Here is a 19,498-nt window from a genome sequence, read left to right on the forward strand (position 1 = left end):
CCCCACTCATGCTGAACCAGCGTGGCTTCCCCTTGAGCCTAAATGCTTTATTGTCACCTTCAGGTTCTCAGGCAGGTGGGATTGTTGCATATCATGGTTGGAGAAAGATGTCTGACATTTCACACTTGGGGAAACAGAGACCCATGTCAGAATGTCCTCCTGGCACTGAGTTAATGGCAGTGCTGGGACCAGCCCTCGGTGCTCCCTGTGTTCTCCTTATCAACCTTCCAGCTGCCCTTCCATGGCTGGAGTGGTGTGCAGGTGGGTCATTTATCAGTTGTCCCTGGGGCCTTCCCAGATTGTTTTGTCTGCAACTCCAGCATGCTACCAGCAGCACATCCCCTCTTAACCCTCTTCCCTGCAATAATGTACCCTCCTTCCCATTTGTCAGCTACTGCCCTTTATAAACAGTCACATTTGTGTGGTCAGTGCCACACCCTGGAAGGTGCTACTACACCTGTCCCTCTAGTGTCCATTTCCAGTCATTTCCCCATGCACAGGGTTGCTTTGCCCACCTCCCTGTAGGGGCTGAGCCCATTTTGTGGTGAGCTCCAGCCCATCAGGACCAGGCCCTGAACAGCTTCCCTGCTGCCTGCCTCATCAGCCTCTCCCTGCCCACTGCCTCCATCCTCCTCCCTCCATCCCCACCCTGCCACATTAAGGCCAGGGCTCTCAATTTTAGGCCAGGGCTCCCAATTTTAGGCCAGGGCTTGGTCTTCCGTTGTATTTTGCCTTCGGAGTCGCAAACTCCCTGCCAGGCTGGGCGCATGGTCTTGCAAGCCTCTTCTAAGTAATCCATACCCACTCAGTACTTGACGGGTCCTTTCAGCCTTCCAGTCAGCGGACAGGGTCCTACCCCAAAGGCCATAGTCTGGTTGTGTCCGCATCCACCCTCCATGACCTCATCTCCGCGGGCTGGAGGCGGGGACAGAGGCGATGGTATCGGAACTCGCGGTCCCTCCGCTCCGCCCTACCCGGCCCCCAGACACTGAGACGGAAAGGGGGCGGGACTGAGGGGGCTGGTAAAGCGCCCGCGCGCGCTCAGTTGGAAAGAAAGTCGATGGCTGCACGCACCGAGCGATTGGTGCTGACGTCGACGGCGGTGACCTTAATCTCGGTGTCGCCGAACTGCATGGCTGTGCGGATTTCGCGGCGGCCAGGGGGCGCGCCGGCGGTGTCTGGGCTGCCGTCGGCGGGCTCGAGCTCCAGGCTGAGCGCGCCGCACTTGCGCACGCCTGGGTCGGTAATGAAGTGCGCGTCCTCGGCGGTGCAGCAGTACAGATTGATGAGCACGCGCCGCTGGCCCGGGCGCGCGGGGCAGTAGCTGCGCCGCACCTCCTCGCCCAGGGCCACCGACTGCTCCGCGGCCACGAAGCGCTCGAAGACGTCGGTACACCAGCGACGGCCATCGCGCACCAGCAGCTTGTCTGGCGGGTGGCGCCCAGCCACAAAGCGGTTGAGCACGCCTACGCCATAGGTGAGAGGCGAGCGACGCACCCGCACCACGCCCGGCGCCTGGCCGAAGAGCACAGCACCCTTGAGAATGGTGAGGCCCACGTCGTGTGGGACCACTACTCGCAGGCCGCGGGCACCCAGTGCTGTCTGCACCGCGTTCTGTAGCACAGCTGACTCTGCGAAGCCGCCTACCAGGAACAGGAGCTTCACGCCCTGCACCTCCGGCCGCGCTAGCAGTGCCTCTGTGGTGGAGGGGAAGGGGAAAAGGGGGCGGAGAAAGAGCCCTCAGAGCGTGCCACTGAGACCACCCCTCCGGCCACTGAGGCCTTCTCTCGCTTGCCTGTGCCCTCCTGGCAACTAGAAACTAGCCATTTGAATTACAGGACAACCCACTTCTGACGAATAACGCTGAGCGCTTTCATGGAGGAAGGCTCCTGGCAATCCTTGTGGGCCCCACCTCCCCAACATTCACACTCCCCCCTTCTCTCCCACCAAAACGTGGAGGGCAAGGGACATGTATTAAACACTTAGACCGTGTGTGAAAGATACTGTGCTCATTCTAGATACTTAAGCTCATCTTATCCCTTGTGATAACATTTTTGGGAACCCAATACTATCCCCTCATTTTATAAATGGGGAAACCGAGGCACCAGAAGTTCTTTAACTTGGCTAAGACTATACATCATCTCTCCTGGCTCATAATCACCACGGGACTTTGTCCTTCAGGTGTTCCAAATGATTCTGGATCTTAACAGTGTGTGGATGTGTGGAGGTTTCCAGGCGCTTGATAGGGCAACTATTGCACTGGGTGTGTATGTGGGAGTGAATGGAGGACCAGAGATCAGGTGCTCACCTATGTGCTGGATGATGGCGTTGACGGTGGGCTGAAAGAGCTCGTTCATGGCCTCACACGACATTCTGAGCATCCCCTGTGAGGACCACTTCACGAAGTTCACGCTGTAGGTGATGAAGGGGAAACAGGCCCAGGGTCAGGGCCCAGCTGCTTGCCCCAGCTTGGAGTCTGTCCTCCTCCTTCCCTACCCTGCCTCTGGGTAGATGTGGCTGGGGACTGACTACCAGTGGTGTGTGTATATTCCACCGGATGGTTGTTAGCCTGTAGCCCCACTTCACAGCCCCAGGGATTTTAGCCACTAGCCTGCTCCGTGTTCACCCCCATGAGGTCCCGGGAAAGGGGCCTCTCCTTGCTTCTGTGCAGAAAAACCAAGGAGCATTGGCTGGCAGGGCATTGTGGCTGGGAGCAGGGTTGGGGGTGGCGGTGCCAGGGAGGAGACAGAACTTTGGCGCCTGCCCATGATTCTACTTGCCCCGTTTCAGGCTTTGCATTGCGGGGTGAAACCTGCTTCCTGGCTGGCATGAATGAGGCAGACCCCTACCCCCACTCCCTGTGGCCCAAGATCCTCCCTTGCTGGGGTATTTCCATCATCAGCAAACCCTGCCTGAGCCCGTAGGGCCTCGACCCACCTGCTCCGGCGCAGAGCTGTCTCCACATTGTGGCCTCGCTGCCTGCGGTAGAAGTCAATGAAGGAAAAGGGCAGCGAGATGTTGAGCGCCCCTGCACGGTGCGGGCCGGCAGTGCGTTTGCGAGCCTCGAAGGCGATGGTCAGATCCACCCAGGCTGCCGGCCGTTGCCTTTTGAAGGTGGCAATAAAGTCCTCGCCGAATATGCGGCACAGCAGCTGTTCAAAGGCCAGGTCGACGCCCACCGCGCCATAAGGGCCGCCTAGGGTAGGGCGGAAGGCATCGGGGCATCAGCGCCCATCGGGCCACCAGGGGGCGTTGGGGACAGGGGCGGAGGCCCTCAGGGTGCCAGGGTCGCTGCCAGGCCACTCACCCGACGCCTTGTAGAGCTCCTTGAGGGTGCCGTGGGGCTGCTCCAGCTGGTGCACGGTCAGGTCCACCGTACCTCCGCCGCAGTCTGCCACCATGTAGCGGTCTCCTGCGGCAGTGAGCGCGGGCACACACTCGTGGTCTGCCTCACCCTCAGCCTTGTGCCCCCTCCAGCCTCGCCTAGCCTCAACCCTGCCCCAGGTTCCCAGCGCTGCCTGCGGGCAGGCAGGGGAGGGACGTGAGGGGCTATAGGTGCATGAAACTCAGGTCACCAGATAGGGGCACAAAGTATGGCAGTAAAATGGTTCCAGAGGCTCTGCAACTCCACCCTAGCGCCCGCAGAGAATCCCCCGGAGGAGGAGGTAGGGGCGCAGCTGTGCGTGGATGGGGGTGCAGCTGTCTGTGTGAGGCCTGCCAGGTTAAGTCCAGCAGAAGAAGGAAGAAGAGGAGGGCTTCGCAAATGTGACTTTCTTTCCATCAGTGTAAGGTGCCCTACAGGGGTCAAGGGTATCTCTCCACCCCCCTGTCCCGCTACCTGCTTGCATCTCTGCCCACAGCTCTCCTACACCAGACTCCACCAGGAACGTGCGGCTGTGGCGGGACCTTCGCAGCTGCTCTCGGGCTGAGGGTCAGGGATCAGCAGGAAGTGAGATTAAAAGGTGCTACAGCTGTGTTCAGCTCTCATCATCCCACCAAGGCCCTCTATGAACACCCAGAGCAGCCAGTGCTCCTGAAATACCAACCAACCCTGACTAGAAGAGGGCAGTGCTGAACTCCAAAACCCAGGCACTGTATCTGACAGCTGGGGGGAAGAATTTCTGGACACACAGCTTTTGCGTAATGCAGAAGGGTTCAGGCCATGGCAAAATCTGGGTTTAGAGGTGCTGCAGGGGTTAGGTCTTGAGGAGTCTCAGGAGGTGCTTAGGACTTAGGGTCTCTCCTTGCAATGGGAGATGGCCTTTGGGAGGATGACCAAGGTTGACCTCTGCTGTCCTTGGCCATGGTGCTGGGTCCTGGCAGCAGGAGCTTGAAGCTGTAGAGGGAAGCGGGTTGGAGGAGTAGCTGATGTGCAGGGATGGGAGGTAGAGGCAGCTGATGCAGTTTAAAGGAAAGCTCCTGAGACCTACTACGCCTTCAGTTCTGGGTGGGAGCTGACTTCTTCCTTTGTCAGTACCCAAGCACCTTCCCTAGGATAGTCCTACCCTCCTCAGATCCTGTTCATGTAGGACAAGATGAGGTCTCCACCCTCAGGTTGGGCTCCCCCAGGTCAGAGCATTGGCCAGTACTCAGACAAGGTTCTTCTGAGCAGGGCAATGCCTCCCTTCCTCAGGCTTGACTCCACAGGGATATCTCTACCAGCTGAGATTGGGCTCTTCCAGGTTGGGGCTACCTGCCCTTCATCCTGGATATGGCTGAGCCTTTGGCCCCTGTGTCCCTGTGATCCTCCAAGCATGGGTGATACTCCTGCCGGCAGCTCACCCTGCCGGAAGCTGGAGTCGATGGAGCGGCGTTCGCCTAGGCGCCCACCACCTGGGGCCCGACTGCTCAGGTCCATGAGCTGGTGCAGACGCAGCTTACGACAGTACACAGACGCGGCCTCAGGCTCCAGGGCGATAAGTAGTTGGTCTGCATTCTCTCGAGACACCAGTCCAGCCTAGTATGGGAGGTGGGCTGTCATATCCAAGATCGCACTCCAGGGTGGGGAGTGCATTCCCTCTGGGGCCCCCGCCTTCTCCCCCATCATGCTCTGCCTGTACTAGGCCTCAGTCCCTCCCATGCTGCATAAACTTGGAGCTTCCTCATAGCCTGCCTCATGTGATCAGGGTAGGGAGGGCCATCACCATGGCCAAGGATGCCAAGGGGTTACCTAGCAGAAAGACACCAGAGTGCAAACCTAGAAAGCCTGGGATCTGTCCATTCTAGCTTCCCAAGATGGCAGAGTTGCAGTAAGGTCCCTCTTCTCAGGTGCTGGCCTGGCTAACTGCATGCTGACTAGGGGTGTTAGCAGAGACTCTAGCACAGTGTGGGGAGTGTAGTGGCTCAGAAGAGATGATGGGGAGCCCTGTTTAGCTCATTGAATCCTCTTTCTCCACCAGGCTGGTACCAGGTCACAGGGTCACAGGCCACTCTACTCTCAGGAGAACTTTGTTCCCAGGGAATCTGATACAGTAGGAAGGAAGCAGTGAAATTCCAAGACAGGCCAGTTGAGAGGAGACAACCACTCGAGATGGAGATTGGTTGTTTCCTGCATCAGGGCAAGGGATCCCTGTGGGAAGTACTTTATGATTTTGTGGGGTTCCCCAGATTCTGACCAGATAGGGGAGGGGGTATGGGTAGGAATGGAGACTTCCTGCCCAGGGCCAGCCCTTCCTGAGCTGGCAGCCAGGGAACAGTGTGGGAGGAAGCAGGGCGGGTAAATGGGCAGGGGTCAATGGGGGGGTGTTTGTTCTGGCTGGGGACAGCCTTGCAGTAATTCCAACTTGAGCAGGGATATGCCCACCATATGCAGGGTTAGCTCCTTCCAGTGACAAGTGTAGGCACCTACAGACCTGGCCCCAGGTCATGCCTGGTCCACAGGTAGGGGGGGGTTGGGGACCCTGGTATCACCCAGTGGGGTCCACAGGCAGGTTTGAGGTCCCTTTTGGACATCCTAGGGTCTGTCCTCCCAGGCCTCAGGATTAGAGTCTTGTGCTGGAAGCCTAAGCCACCTCTCTGTCTCCACTGGAGAAGGTGGTATCTGGGCTCCCCACATTCCTTTCTGCAGACCTTTGAGCACCTCTGTGGTAAGAAGACCTGTACATGTTAGCCAGAATCACTTCCCTTCATCGTTTCATAATCCTGTTTCCCCTTCACCAGCTCATGGACCTGAGCGGGGTGCTCCTGAAGATACTGATGCCAGCAGAAGTGTATGTTCTAGGTGTCCTGTCCACCACTGTGTCAGCTGTTCTTGGCTCACAGCTATCCCCTCCTATAGACAACTGCCCCCAGCTGAATGGGAACTGCTTTACTTGGAGAAGTTTCCCTCCCACTCTCCCAGATTGATATGGACTGACAAGAAGCTGTGTCTTGCCTCACTGTGGCCAACTCTGTACTACAGCTCTTCCCCTGCGGCTCTCCATGGGATCAGGCAGAGGCTAGACTCCAGCCAAGACAACATCCTTGCTCAGCTTCTTCTGTCCTGCTCCACCCCTTCTCCTGAGAGCCCTTCTTTAATAGACCACATGCACAAGATTCTCCATCTTAGGGTCTGTTTCTAGGAAAGCTGTGCCTTTTGTCCATCTGTGCCCTGTTCCCATAGGCTCACTCCTTCTCCTGGTGGCAACAATCCTCTCCGAAATTCCCAGCAGGAGAAGGCTGGAAGTCTTTACACAATGACTCTATGCTCCCAAGGACAGTGGGATAATGAGGGTTTGGGGCCATCCCCAGGGCCTTCCTGATTGGTGTGTTCTGCCCCACCTGCACATCCTCACCAGGTAGGCAGCCTCCCGCATGAACTGCTTGGCAGGCTGTTTCCAGATGGCAGGCACCGTCAGTACCCAGCGCACAGTGTCCTTCTCCGGCAGTGATGGGCACTGCTCTCTCAGTTCCTGGAGCAGGAGAGGGCAGTGAAGGGATCAGCTGGCCTGGGGGGATCCTCAGCCCTCTATGAGAGCTGGAGGAACTGACTGAACCACAGGAAGGACTTCCTAGCTTAGATGGAAGAATACCCTCTTCCACCTGTGTGGCTTGGTGCAGGCTGTATCAGATAAGGAGGAAGGAGACTGGGGAAGATGACCTCTGACCTCTGGCAGTGGCTACACATTGGGTGGACAGGATGGGATGAAGGGAAATGATGGGCCCAGGGTCCCCACCCTAGTTGGGGACAGGGACAGGGCTGCAGTGCACCTGAAGAGCATGCTCCTTGAAGAAGCGCAAGGCATGGGCGAACACCTCCAGGGCCGGCATCTTCTTTCCATTTACTGCCTCTAGCTGGGTCTTCAGTGTGAGATCCTGGCAGGGACACAGGTTGGTTCTGCAGGAGGCCATAGCTCTGCCCCCATTTCCTGACGACCTCTCTCTTTAAAAAATCACTTTTCCTGGAGCTTCCTCTGTTTAGTACCTTTCCTGCACTCCGGCCCCAGTCTCACAGCAGCGGTTTCCAGCCCCAGCTCCTCTCCTTAGCCCCACCCCTCCTCCAAACCCAGCTTCATCCATAGCCCCGCCCCTTTACTCCTGCCCTGATCCCCGCTCAGTCCTGAGCCCCGCTCACTCCCTTACTCCCTTTTCCCCTTGGCCAACCTCCCTGTCAGCCCTTCCTCTATTAGGCCCTTCCTCACATCTTTTAGCTTTGTTCCACCTCATTAGCCCTGCCCTTTCACATCCTGGACACGCCCCCGGTACGGAGCCCTGCCCAGTGGCGAAAGTTGCTCACAGTGGCGCTGTGGATCTTCATCTTGAATTTCTCGAAGTAGAGCCAGTCCCGCGCCTCCTCCGGGTCCAGGTCGTGGTAGTAATCGCGGGCGGTGTAGCCAAAGCTGTGAAAGGCGCCCTCCGGAGTCAGCAGCAGACAGGTTGGGGTCTTCTGATGAGCAACGCCCGGATCTCCGCCCTCCCATTTCCTGCGGAGACACAGGGCAGTCAGTGTCGCTAGTGACAAGTCTCCCTCCGAGGGAATCCAGGCGGAGGGAACAGCAGGTGCAAAAGCTCCGAGGTGTGAAAGAGCAGGGAGAATTAGCTATAAATTGGCTCAATGTGCAGCAGGAGAAAATACAGAGATGCTTAAGGTCAGACTGTGAAGAGCACTGAAGGCCACATCAAAATTCTGTCTTGGGCTGGGTGTCCGTACCTCAGTGGGTAGGGGGCCGGCCACATACACCAGGCTGGCGGGTTAGAACCCAGCCTGGGCCAGTTAAAAGAACAATGGCAACTGCAAAAACAACAATAAAAAAAAAATGGGCGGGCGTTGTGGCGGGCGCCTGTAGTCCCAGCTACTTGGGACGCTAAGGCAAGAAATTGCTTAAGCCCAACAGTTGGAGGTTGCTGTGAGCTGTGACGTCACAGCACTCTACCGAGGGTGAACAGAGTGAGACTCTGTCTCAAAAAAAAAAAAAAAAATTCTGTCTTGGTGGATTTTAAGTAGAAGACAGTAAAAGAGGCATGCCCACATTTGCCTTTAGAAGAAAGGTCACCATATAGTACCAGATTGGAGGGAAGGACGATGGAGAGGGTAAACCAGGGAGAAGGATATTGTGATCGTCCAGGTGAGAGAGGGTGGGGCTGAACTTGGGCAGGGGCAGTGGCCATGGAGAGAAGTAGATGGGCATTCCAGAGATATTAGGGGGACACAGGAATAATGGGGCTTGATGGCTGGTGGGATAGGAAGAGAGGGCTTGGGAGGGGACACGGATGACCCCCAGTTATTTCCTATGACTGTAGCCTCCACAGGATAGTGTCCCTTCATGTGCATGGCCTTTGTGTGCTGATGAGTGTGCCAGCTGGGATGCCCTGCAGCTCCTGAAAAGCTATAAGTGCCCAGAGCCTTTGTGGCTTCCTATGATGTGGACGGAGCAGAGAAAGGGGAAGGATAGTTCAACCTCATGAAGTTCTAGTCCTATGTATGCTTGGGACACTAACCTCTCTGTCTGTCCATTGACCCTTCTGTCCAACCTCCAGACCCCTGAGAAGCCTCTCTGTACCTCCCACTCTGATCTGGGTTGAGAGCTTTGAGGTCTGTAGCTCCACCTAACTGGTGACAGCCCATGATACACATTCAAAAGGTCAGGGCCCTGAGGTCCAGAGTGCTCAGATAAATAAATGTTTTGTTCAAATAAAACCCAACAACATCAGAATGAATTTTTCAAACATCTCTTTCATAACAACTGTGTGACTGGTCAACTCAGCCCTCTGAACCTTTGTTTTCTTTCTTTCCTTATTTATTTATTTCTAACTAGCAGCAGAGCTTACAAAGAATTTTCTTGGGGCTTTTTTTTGGATGTTGGGTCTAGGAATGGCCTCTAGGAATCTGCCCCATAGAAACGCCAGCACAAGTTTTTAAGGAAGGATATCCATTGCAACACTCTTTGTATTAGTGAAAAAATGAGAGAAGAAAACCCCTCAAACTGTCACTAGGAGGATGGATAAATTGCAACTCATCTGTACTATGTAATACATGCAGCTCTTCAGACAAAGTGGTAGTTCTGTACTTACGGACATGAAACTCCTACAAAATCATGTTGAAAGTTTAAAGTAAAGCAAGTTGTATGATATCCCTTATTTATTTATTCATTTAAGAGACAGAGTCTCATTATGTCCCCCTTGGTAGAGTGCTGTGGCATCACAGCTCATAGCAACCTCAAACTCTTGGGCTTAAGCGATTCTCTTCCCTCAGCCTCCCAAGTAGCTGGGGCTACAGGCACCTGCCATAATGCCTGGCTATTTTTTGTTGCAGTTGTCATTGTTGTTTGGCAGTTCCAGGCCAGGTTCAAACCCGCTGCCCTTGGTGTATGTGGCTGGTGCTGTAACCACTGCGCTATGGGCGACGAGCCTATTTTTTTTTTGTTGTTGTTGCAGTTGCCATTGTTGTTTGGCAGGCCAGGCTAGGTTTGAACCTGCCAGCCTGGGTGTATGTGGCTGGTGCCCTACCCACTGAGCTACGGGTGCTGCCCATATTCCCCTTTTATTTAAAAAACATATGTGCTATGTGTTTTTGTGTATAAGCTTAGGAGAAGATTTGTGTATTTTGTGTTTATTATATTTTATGTATGTTTATTATATCGTAATGAAAATTCAGAATTAAAAACAAAGCTTAACATCTACTGCAGAGAGCTGAAAGTTGCTGCAATTGAGGCTAGAGGCCCAGGCCTAGGGCCAATCCTCCAATCGTTTGCCCCAATAGGGTGCTCCAGATTAGGGATGGCAGGGCTTCTGAGGAGACCCCATGTCTCAGTGACAGTACTTTTGGGACCAAGTTCATCCCAGGATGTGAGGACCACCCCCCCTTCAATTTCCCAGCCCAGCTGCTCTCACCGCATCATGTGGATGGTCTCAGGGTCACTGGCAAAGCTGAAGGCATAGCCACTGGATGTAGTGCCAAAGTCAATGGCCACCACTACAGAGAAGGAAGCCTGCTGGGGGGCTCGGGCCTCAGGCTTCTGCAAGTACAAGACCTAGAGTTAACAGGCAGCCAGCAGGGCCCCCCAACTGCACTTGGGAGCGCCTCCCTCCTGCTGGCCATGGTCCAGACCAGCCTGGTTGACTCTACTTGCCTGTATGCCTTGGGTCCCCTCTCAGGCTCCAGGCTGCGCCCTGCCTGGACTGCTTTACCCTACCCCCATCTCACACTGTCTTCACAGCCTGCGACCAGCCTGGGCCCAGCTAGGAACAATTTTGCTCCTCTGGGCATCTTTACAGCACATGGATGTATGTGTATTTTACCGTTTTGCTCTTTGTGGTCACAGTGACACAAACCAGATTCTGTCTGACTTTGTGGCAGAGAGGAGAGGCCATTTGCACATGCCCAGAGTGATTCCTACTTATCCCAGGCCAGGCCTGGGATCCTTGAGAACAAGGGGGTCCCCAGGCTGGATTACCAGAGGCAAGGCTATCCAGGGTAGGGTAACCTAGGAGCATGGTGGTGGGGAGGTTATTTCTTGGGTACTTCAAGCTAGTAGTTTCCAAACTATTTTTTAGCAATGTATCTTCTCTCCCCCAGATATGACTTGGGTTAAGGTGGGCTGTCATTGACAGGTGCAGGAACAACTCTGGGAGGCCTAGTGTTCTGAGGACCTAAGAAAACCTCCAGCCAGGCCAGCTGCAGTGGTCTCTGGGTGCCATTCAGTGGCAAGGAGAGTTGGGTGTTAATTACAGAGGGCTCACCTTCTTGTGGAATTGTTGCCCTACAGTCCAAAGCCATCAAGGGCTAATCCTTCGGGACACATGAGCCAAAAACTGCAAGGGGCTACCTGAGATGCCTCAGTGTACAGAGGCAGGAGGTGTGGTAGCACCTCATGCCTCCTTCCTTCCCAGCCCAAGCTCTGCCATGCCTCTGCCAGGCATGACCTCCCTCTATGCCACCCAGGCCACCCCCCACCCAATCCCTGCTCCAGGCTTACAGGAGACTGTGAGGGTGTGAGGGGGGCAATGCCACAGCTTTCCTGGGTTCTTGGGGAGCCGGGTGGGCTGGGCACTGGAGAACGCTCTGGGCTGGAACCTGCAGAGAAGACAGGGCATTTCATCCTGGAACCATCAGGGTAGGGAGCTGACAGCTGGGCCCAGGCCTGACACAGAGAGGTTCTCTATTCCTGCTGGGCCAGGGCAAGTGACTCCCTGCTGGGGGACAGAAGTGCAGTAGGAAAGATGCACGTGAGGCAGGCATAGGGACTGAGGGCCTGTTAGCAGCCAGAGGCAGCCTTTCCTTGGAGGGTACACTGTGTCCCCCCAGACATATAATAGGGGAGGGGAAAGAGAAGTGTTTTTGGCAGGAGTCCAGAGATGGAAGGGTGAGAGAGATGGGGCGGGGGAGGGGAGAAGCCACAGCCATGGAGGAACCACAGACTTAACTGGCAGGGAGGGGGGCTGCTGGCCTAGGGGTGGGGCTGCTCCCCTGTATCCTGAAGTTGGGCCACATGGTTCTAATCAGGACTTGAGGGAGGTCCCTCCTCCCTTATCCCCACCAGGGCTACAAACAGGGCCAGCTGGCGCTGCCTGGGACAATCAGCAGCTCCCCCCCCCAGCCCAGCCCTAAGTGGGGGATGTCCATACACTAGGGAGTCTGATTACCACTCCCCTACACACACTTTGAGCCAGCATTTGCAGGTAGGAGGCCTCACTGAGACCCTGGTAGAGGCTAGGACTTGGCGGGACCTTTGGTGGAAGCAGAGTAGCTTTGAGGAGGAAGCCCAAGGCTTGGCTTAGCAGATCATGCAGTTCATGGGACAGGATGGCCTGTTTGGCTGGACACTCACAGGTGTGGGCTGATAGTTGGTTACCAGCACACTGAGTGTTGCTAAGGGTCGTATGAGGGGTTCCGGGCTGCCTGAGATCCACAGATAGGGACGGGGGGCTGGCCAAGGAGGGGGAGTGGGGTCTGGCATGAAGACCTAGGGACAAATCAGGCAGGTCTGTCTGGCTTCAGACTGAGCCAGGACAGGGCCCAGGCTCCCTCAGCTGCAGTCCTTCCATGGGCGCCTACACAGGCCCCAGCTCTCCCTGGCCTTGAGGATAACCTCAGAACATATGCAAAGGGCCAGTACAAGGGGGACTCTGGGAAGTGCCTGGACAGGGCCAGAGTCTGCCTGAGGTCCAAAGGGGCAGTGACATAGTGGTCACATTCTGAGGGTTTCCTTTCCTTGGGCTTCAGTGCAGGCTTGGGCTCTGCCACTAGCTCCAGCTTGAGAGGCCAAGTTCTGTGGCTTGAGCCTGGGAAGGGAGGCAGGAAGGAAGGGCCCAGCCCACCAGGTCTTTGTGAATGGACTTCCTGAGGAGTGTCCCTCCTGCCTCCCAGCCTCCCACCCCTGCATATAACCCAGAGCCTGCTCCCAGACCAGGCCATGGGCGACTGCACATGCGCACACCTCTACCTGCAGACTGTACTTTTACAGGTCCTATACACAGAGAGCCACTTGCAGAGAAATACACATGCTCACTGATGCACAGCATCCTGTGCACACAGAGCCTGCACAGAACACACACACACAGACAGACAGTCCTATGCACACAGACCCTCCCAACACACACACATGCACTCTCTTAGTCACACACTGGCCTGTGGACTCAGACTCTCCCTGCACACACAGACAGGCCAGTAAACACAGACGTGCCCTGCATGTGTGCTCATGCACACACACACACACAAACACACAGAAACTCAGAAGAAGCTCTGCTGGGAGAGGCTCATGTGGACAGCCTATGTGTGGGGCTCAGTGCTGAGGCAAGTGGGTGATGGGTCGGGCAGAGCAGTGGGGGGTCTTACCGATGTACAGCCCCTGCAGCCCCATCTCCGGGACAGCCAGCATCCTTGCAGGCCCTGTAGCTGTCAACAGGAACAGACAAGCAGAATGGGATTCATTTGCTCTTTTGTCCCCTCACTGAATGCTTACTTTTTATTTATTTACTCTTGGCTGGAGTCCTCTGAAGCAAATCCCAGACATCATGTTGTTTCACCTATAAACTCTTCAATATGTCTCCCCAACAGATAAAGGCTGTTTTCTGTTGTTGTTTTTGAGACAAGTCTTACTCAGTTGCCCTGGGTAGAGTGCCGGGGGTCATAGCTCACAGCAACCTCGAGCTTCTGGGTTCATGTAGTCCTCTTGCCTCAGCCTCCTGAGTAACTGGGACCACAGGCATTCACCCTAACGCCTGGCTAGTTTTTCTTTTTTTAGTAGACTTGGGGTCTCACTCTTGTTCAGGCTGGTCTCTAAATCCAGAGCTCAGGCAATCCACCCATCTCAGCCTCCTAGAGTGCTAGGATTATAGACATGAGACACTGCACCCGGCCAGATAAAGACATTTTTAAAAACATCATCACAACACAATTCTCATGTCTAACACAGTAATTCCTTTTTTTTTTTTTTTTTTTTTTTTTGAGACAGAATCTCACTATATCACTCTGGGTAGATTGCCATGGCGTCACAACTCACAGCAACCTCAAACTCTTGCGCTTAAGCGATTCTCTTGCCTCAGCCTCCCAACTATCTGGGACTATAGGTGCCCGCCACAATGCCCAGCTATTTTTTTTTTTTGCAGTTGTCATTGTTGTTTAGCTGGCCTGGGCCACGTTCGAACCCACTACCCTTGGTGTATGTGGCTGGCGCCATAACCACTGTGCTACGAGCACCCAGCCAGTGAACAGTAATTTCTAGATCTCATTCTAAGCTCAGCCCACAGGCCCAGCTTGTCTCAGAAATGGCTTTGCTTTGTTGAAATCAGGACCCTCCTAAATGTTTTCTGGTGCCCACTCTGTGCCGGGTGCTAGGGGACATCAGTGACCCAGAGAGACACCGTCCCTGCCTTGGGGATCCACAGCTTGGTGGAGGAGATTATTGGGCATGTGATTTTGAGATGACAAGTGATGATGAGAGCTGTGAAGGTTGCAGTTTGGGCATGAAGGCAGGAAGGGGCATTGTATGACTGTACAGAGGGCTGGGCAGGGCCCACCCTGAAGGCAGGCCCCATGCATCCTAGTTTAGATTTGGTTCTATATGAAGAACAATAATAAATCCTAAAAGGTATGACTAAATTTGCATCTTGAGATGCCCCTCTGGCTGCCTGGGAGAGTGAATTGTAACAGGCAATATGGAAGCAAGAGCTCAGTGGGCTACTGAAGCCCTCTAGGAGACAGACAACAGTGGTGGCTGCATGCCCCAAGAAGAGTGAAACATTTAAGGGACGGAAGCCAAAATCAACAGAGCTGATCAGATTGGATACAGAGAGGTTAGGAAGAAGGTGTCAAGGTTTGGCACTGTCTAGAGATGGATGGATGGTGAGAACACCAGAGAAAGGGCAGCTGGCAGGGCCAAGGCAGAGTTTGGGCTGCTATTTTGCACTGCTCAGAGAAAGCACCATGAGGCCACATAATATAGGATCTGGAGGGCAGGCGAAATCTGAGTTGGAAATGTGTGTTTGAGAGCTACTGTCACGAGAGGCCTGGCAGAGAGTTGAGTTGGGAGGAGGAGGAAACCCTATGCTTAAAGGTTGAACAAAGGGAGGTGGGCTGGCCAAGGAAATCCAGATACCTCCTGCGGTGTCATGGAGATCACACTAAGAGAGGGGATGCCTGGAAGAATCCCCTAGAAGGAACTGGAAACACTTGTCTTAATGGCCCAAGGTGGGTAAGCCTGGGTGAAGAGTGAGAGGAGGTGACAGAACCGGGCTAAAACTTTTGAGAAGTTCAACTGAGATCAGGACCTATGTCAGGGCAGTAGCTGGTGGGACCTAAAGCTTGAGCAAGGATATTTATTTATTAATTTAAGGATATCTATTTTGTTTTCTAAAATAGGAGGAACTTGAGCCTGTTTCTGTGAAGTTCTGGGAGCTAGGCTATAGGCAGGATCCTTCACATTGTCAATAGCTTTGTTATTGAGAGTGTGGTCTTAGAACCAGCAGCACTGGTATCCCCAGCAAGGGTTAGAAATGCAGAAGCTCAGATCTGCCCACCACAGACCTGCTGAATCAGAACTTGTAGTTCAACAAGATTCCCAGGTGATTCTTGTGCACGCTGAAGTTTGAGACGTGCCAGTCTGCAAATCATTGATACTACTGTACTCATCTGTGGGCCTAGGCTGCCTCCTAAATAAAAGAGAGGCTGCACAGAGCCAGCCCATCTCCTTGTCTGAGCCAGTGTCCTGATGAGAAGGTTTGGCTGACAGGACAGAGGCAGACACAGAGATGGGCCCTGGCATGCCCACACATGTGTGCACACGCACATACCCTCGCTCGTACACAGTTCATGCCAACCCAGCCACATTCTGGAGAAACATCGAGACTCCCACAGACCCTTGTAGGTCCAGGATACCCCTGCATGGTCAGTACAATGGAGATTTCTAGACACATACAGTCTTGCTGTTCTCCATGTCATTAGAAGTACATGGCTAGGCTCGGCGCCTGTGGCTCAAGCGGCTAAGGTGCCAGCCACATACACCTAAGGTGGCGGGTTCGAATCCCCAGCCCGGGCCTGCCAAACAACAATGATGGCTGCAACCAAAAAATGGCCAGGCGTTGTGGTGAGTGCCTGTAGTCCCAGCTACTTGGGAGGCTGAGGCAGGAGACTCGCTTGAACCCAGGAGTTGGAGATTGCTGTGAGCGTGATGCCATGGCACTCTACCCAGGGGGATAGCTTGAGGCTCCGTCTCAAAAAAAGAAAAAAAAAAAAAAGAAGTACATGGCTAGATGCCCAGAATCAGAATCAGGGGAAGGATAGGGGCTGGTTGTGGGCACTGATAGAGCAGCTGGCTGGTACTGAGAAAATGGAAAGCAAACAGAGGGGGTAGGTAGGGACCTTGGGGGCCCAGAGCAGACAGCCAGCTCAGGTTGACATAGTGATGTACTGTGGCTGGATCCCACTAGAGCCCATTCTGTATCCCTTTTCCCAATTCTGCATGCACTGAAATCATGTTGGTAGCTTGAAATAGGTCACAGTTGGGAGTATTTACACCACAGAAATTGGCAAACACTGCAAATCAGGTTTTTCTTCCTCTCAGAGAATTCACTGTAAAACATTAACCACCAGCACACATGAGGGAGGAGCTGGCAGCCCTGTTTGTATGTTGTTTCAATTCACCAGCAAACAATAGTTGGATTTCTTTATGGCAGGCTCTGTGCTAAGGGCTGAGGAGCCACTATGTTGAATGAATGCATGGATTTTCTGAGCCAAGGCTTTTAAACCTAGATGAGAAACAATTTGGAAAAAGCAGGAAAAAAAGACTAAGTCATCACTCTAAGCTGGACTCCATGTCAAACACGTGCTTGTAGTTTCTCCCATCTTTAGCTGTGTGACACACCGAGTGCCCCTACAATGGGTTTTCAGGGATGTGAGGGCCCATTATGGCAGTTGGCATAAGTACAGCATGTCACAACTCTGTGCCTCAGTGCCCTTTCCTGTAAAATGGGTGACACAGGGGGCTTGTGAGGACTGACAAGTCCAGGTATGAAAGGGGTTGATAAAAGCAAGTTGGGCAGCTCAGTGCCTGTAGCACAGTGGTTACAGTGCCAGCTGCATGCACCGAGGCTAGCGGGTTTGAGCTCGGCCTGAGCCAGCTAAACAATGACAACTGCAACCAAAAAATTGCTGGGCATTGTGGCAGGTGCCTGTAGTCCCAGCTACTTGGGAGGCTGAGGCAAAAGAATCACTTAAGCCTAGGAGTTGGAGGTTGCTGTGAGCTGTGATGCTGAGGGCGATAGAGGAGACTGTCTCAAAAAAAAAAAAAAAAAAAAAAAAAGCAAGTTGGGCAAGTGTGGGGGGTGTTCTTTCCCTTTGTGATGTTTAGTCCATATGTTCTTTGTTGTAAGTTTTTGGTCTTACTGAGAATTTTATTCTAGCTACCTTGAGTTCTGTGGGACTAGATCAATTAGTCCCTACAAAGGAGGATCCCAGTGATTCCTTGAGAGGTAGAGGTAGAAGGGGCTGGCAGCCATGGAAGCATGCACAAGTACCCCATCTATCCTTGGGATGCCCCACCATGCACACACACCCAGGAACATTTAAGGAGAGTGCTGACCATGTGGCTCAGGGCAACCTCAAAGACCAAAAGCCAAGTCTAGACAGAGTCCACGGCTGGAAATGGGGGGAGGAAGGCCCCTGCCCCAGGGGCCCACTAATTGCAGAGTGGTGGTACCTTGGGTTTGAGAGAGAGTGGAGGGGACAATTTAATTTACATAGAGAGTAACTCTTGTTTCCGAGCTACAAGTGCATGCCAAACTCTGGCTCCAGGCTGACAACCCTGCCTATGGACTGACCCTTAACCTTGCCATGTACAGACCCCTAACCCTACTCATAGACCCCAAACCTGCCTGTGGACTGACCCCTAACCCTGCCCATAGACTAACCCCTAACCCTTGGCCTCATAATGGCCTCTAATCTTCTGCTTCAACCTGACCCCTGGCCCTGACTTCTACCTAATAGGCATGGCCTATCAGTCACTGGGACCAGGACAGGGTGTGGCCAAGCAGGAATTCACTACCACAGACTCCCATCCCAAGCTGCCCCTCAATCTAACAACAGCCTAAGACTTTTTGCCTAATGGAGAGAATTCTCTGAGGATCTTTTCCTGGCATGGGGGTGTTTGGGCCAGGTACTCGTGTCACCAGGGGCACCATGGGCATGTAGTGTTGCTGGGTTCCAGAGCTCCACACGATGCCATGAAGATAAAGAGCCCACCCACGGGCAGCACCTGTGGCTCAGTGAGTAGGGCACCAGCCCCATATACCGAGAGTGGCGGGTTTGAATCCAGCCCCGGCCAAACTGCAACAAAAAGATAGCCGGGCATTGTGGTGGACACCTGTAGTCCCAGCTGCTTGGGAGGCTGAGGCAAGAGAATTGCTTAAGCCCAAGAGCTGGAGGTTGCTGTGAGCTGTGACGCCACAGCACTCTCCTGAGGGTGACAAAGTGAGACTCTGTCTCTAAAAAAAAAAAAAAAAAGAGCCCACCCAGATCTTCACAGCTCCCCTCCTCCCTGGGACCCTCCTCTCTCGCCTGCTGTTCTCTGCTCAGCACCCTGAAAGCCCTTCAGTGGAACAGGGCTCTGTCAACAGGTTAAGTGAGGCCACGGGCATTTCTTCCAAGCCACAGATTGAGCCAATCAGGCCCAAAGGGACAGATCAGAAATGGCACCCAAAGGGCTGTCCCTTCCTGTTCTGGACAAGAGCATCGAGGAGAGGGGACCCGTGGGAGGTTGCAAAGTGAAGAGGCTACCCTGCTGTGCTGGGGCAGGGGTAACAGAAATGGCCTCCATGGGCCCCTCCCTGTCCTTGACTTGCTTTCCATACATCCTGCCACACCCCCTTGGGTCCCCATCATGGAAGCAGCCAGTTCACAAACAACTCAGTCCCACAGGGCCGAGGCCCTACAGCCCCTCCCATGCTCTGCCCCAGCCCCCATTACTGCCCCCAGCTCTATGGCTCCTGGGCTACACCTGCTCTCAGAGTCTCTGCCTCCACAAGCTTGCTTCTCAGACCACCCCACTGCCCCATGCGAGGCCAGCCACCACCCCACCTGGACACTGAGAGAAACCCCAGGTCCCTACCCTTGGTGGCCGTCCACCCAGCCACTCTCTTACATTCCTGGGGCACTCCAGGACCTCTTATTTCCCCCATCCCCCCGGCCCTCCCCCCCGCCCCCCAGACATTCAACCCCCAGGTCTCAACCTCAGGCCTCAGGCACTAGCAACATGTCCCTTCAACTGGGTCCATGGAATGGAGCACACCAGCCCTCCTGCCACCCCCCTCACCTCTGGCTCAGGAGTCTCCCCAGCCTGGGACTCTGAGCAGCTGTGTATGGGGTCCACGATGGGAGCCCACAGTTCCCGCTTGCAGATCTGCGCCCACCAACTCCGTCCCCCAAAGCCAGGAGGGTTTTGGTCGAATCTCCACCGACAGCCAGGGACAAGAAACCTCCGCGCCTTTTTTCACTCCAGGAGCCCAGCAGCCCCCGCCCCAGAACTCACCTCCGCCCTCCCGACAGCTCGAACCCGTCCAACCGACTGGATCGCGGGCCGGTTGCCCG

At 54.3% G+C, this 19,498-nt stretch overlaps 1 protein-coding gene across 1 annotated transcript; it reads right to left on the minus strand.

Annotated features, from left to right (window-relative positions):
* Positions 1 to 600: 600 nt before the first annotated feature.
* On the minus strand, positions 601 to 13,306 carry HSPA12B (heat shock protein family A (Hsp70) member 12B). Its single transcript, XM_012804158.2, has 12 exons — positions 13,253 to 13,306; positions 11,394 to 11,491; positions 10,309 to 10,433; positions 7,715 to 7,901; positions 7,189 to 7,293; positions 6,774 to 6,890; positions 4,783 to 4,957; positions 3,839 to 3,925; positions 3,308 to 3,412; positions 2,938 to 3,196; positions 2,309 to 2,412; positions 601 to 1,697 (listed from the first exon to the last, which is right to left on the minus strand). Exons 1-12 carry the CDS (start codon positions 13,293 to 13,295, stop codon positions 1,042 to 1,044), a joined length of 2,061 nt encoding a protein of 686 aa, XP_012659612.2. The 5' UTR covers positions 13,296 to 13,306; the 3' UTR covers positions 601 to 1,041.
* Between the last annotated feature and the right edge of the window lie 6,192 nt (positions 13,307 to 19,498).

The sequence above is a fragment of the Otolemur garnettii genome, unplaced genomic scaffold, assembly GCF_000181295.1.
Source record: "Otolemur garnettii isolate 467f Iridium unplaced genomic scaffold, OtoGar3 scaffold00025, whole genome shotgun sequence".
NCBI lineage: Eukaryota > Metazoa > Chordata > Mammalia > Primates > Galagidae > Otolemur > Otolemur garnettii.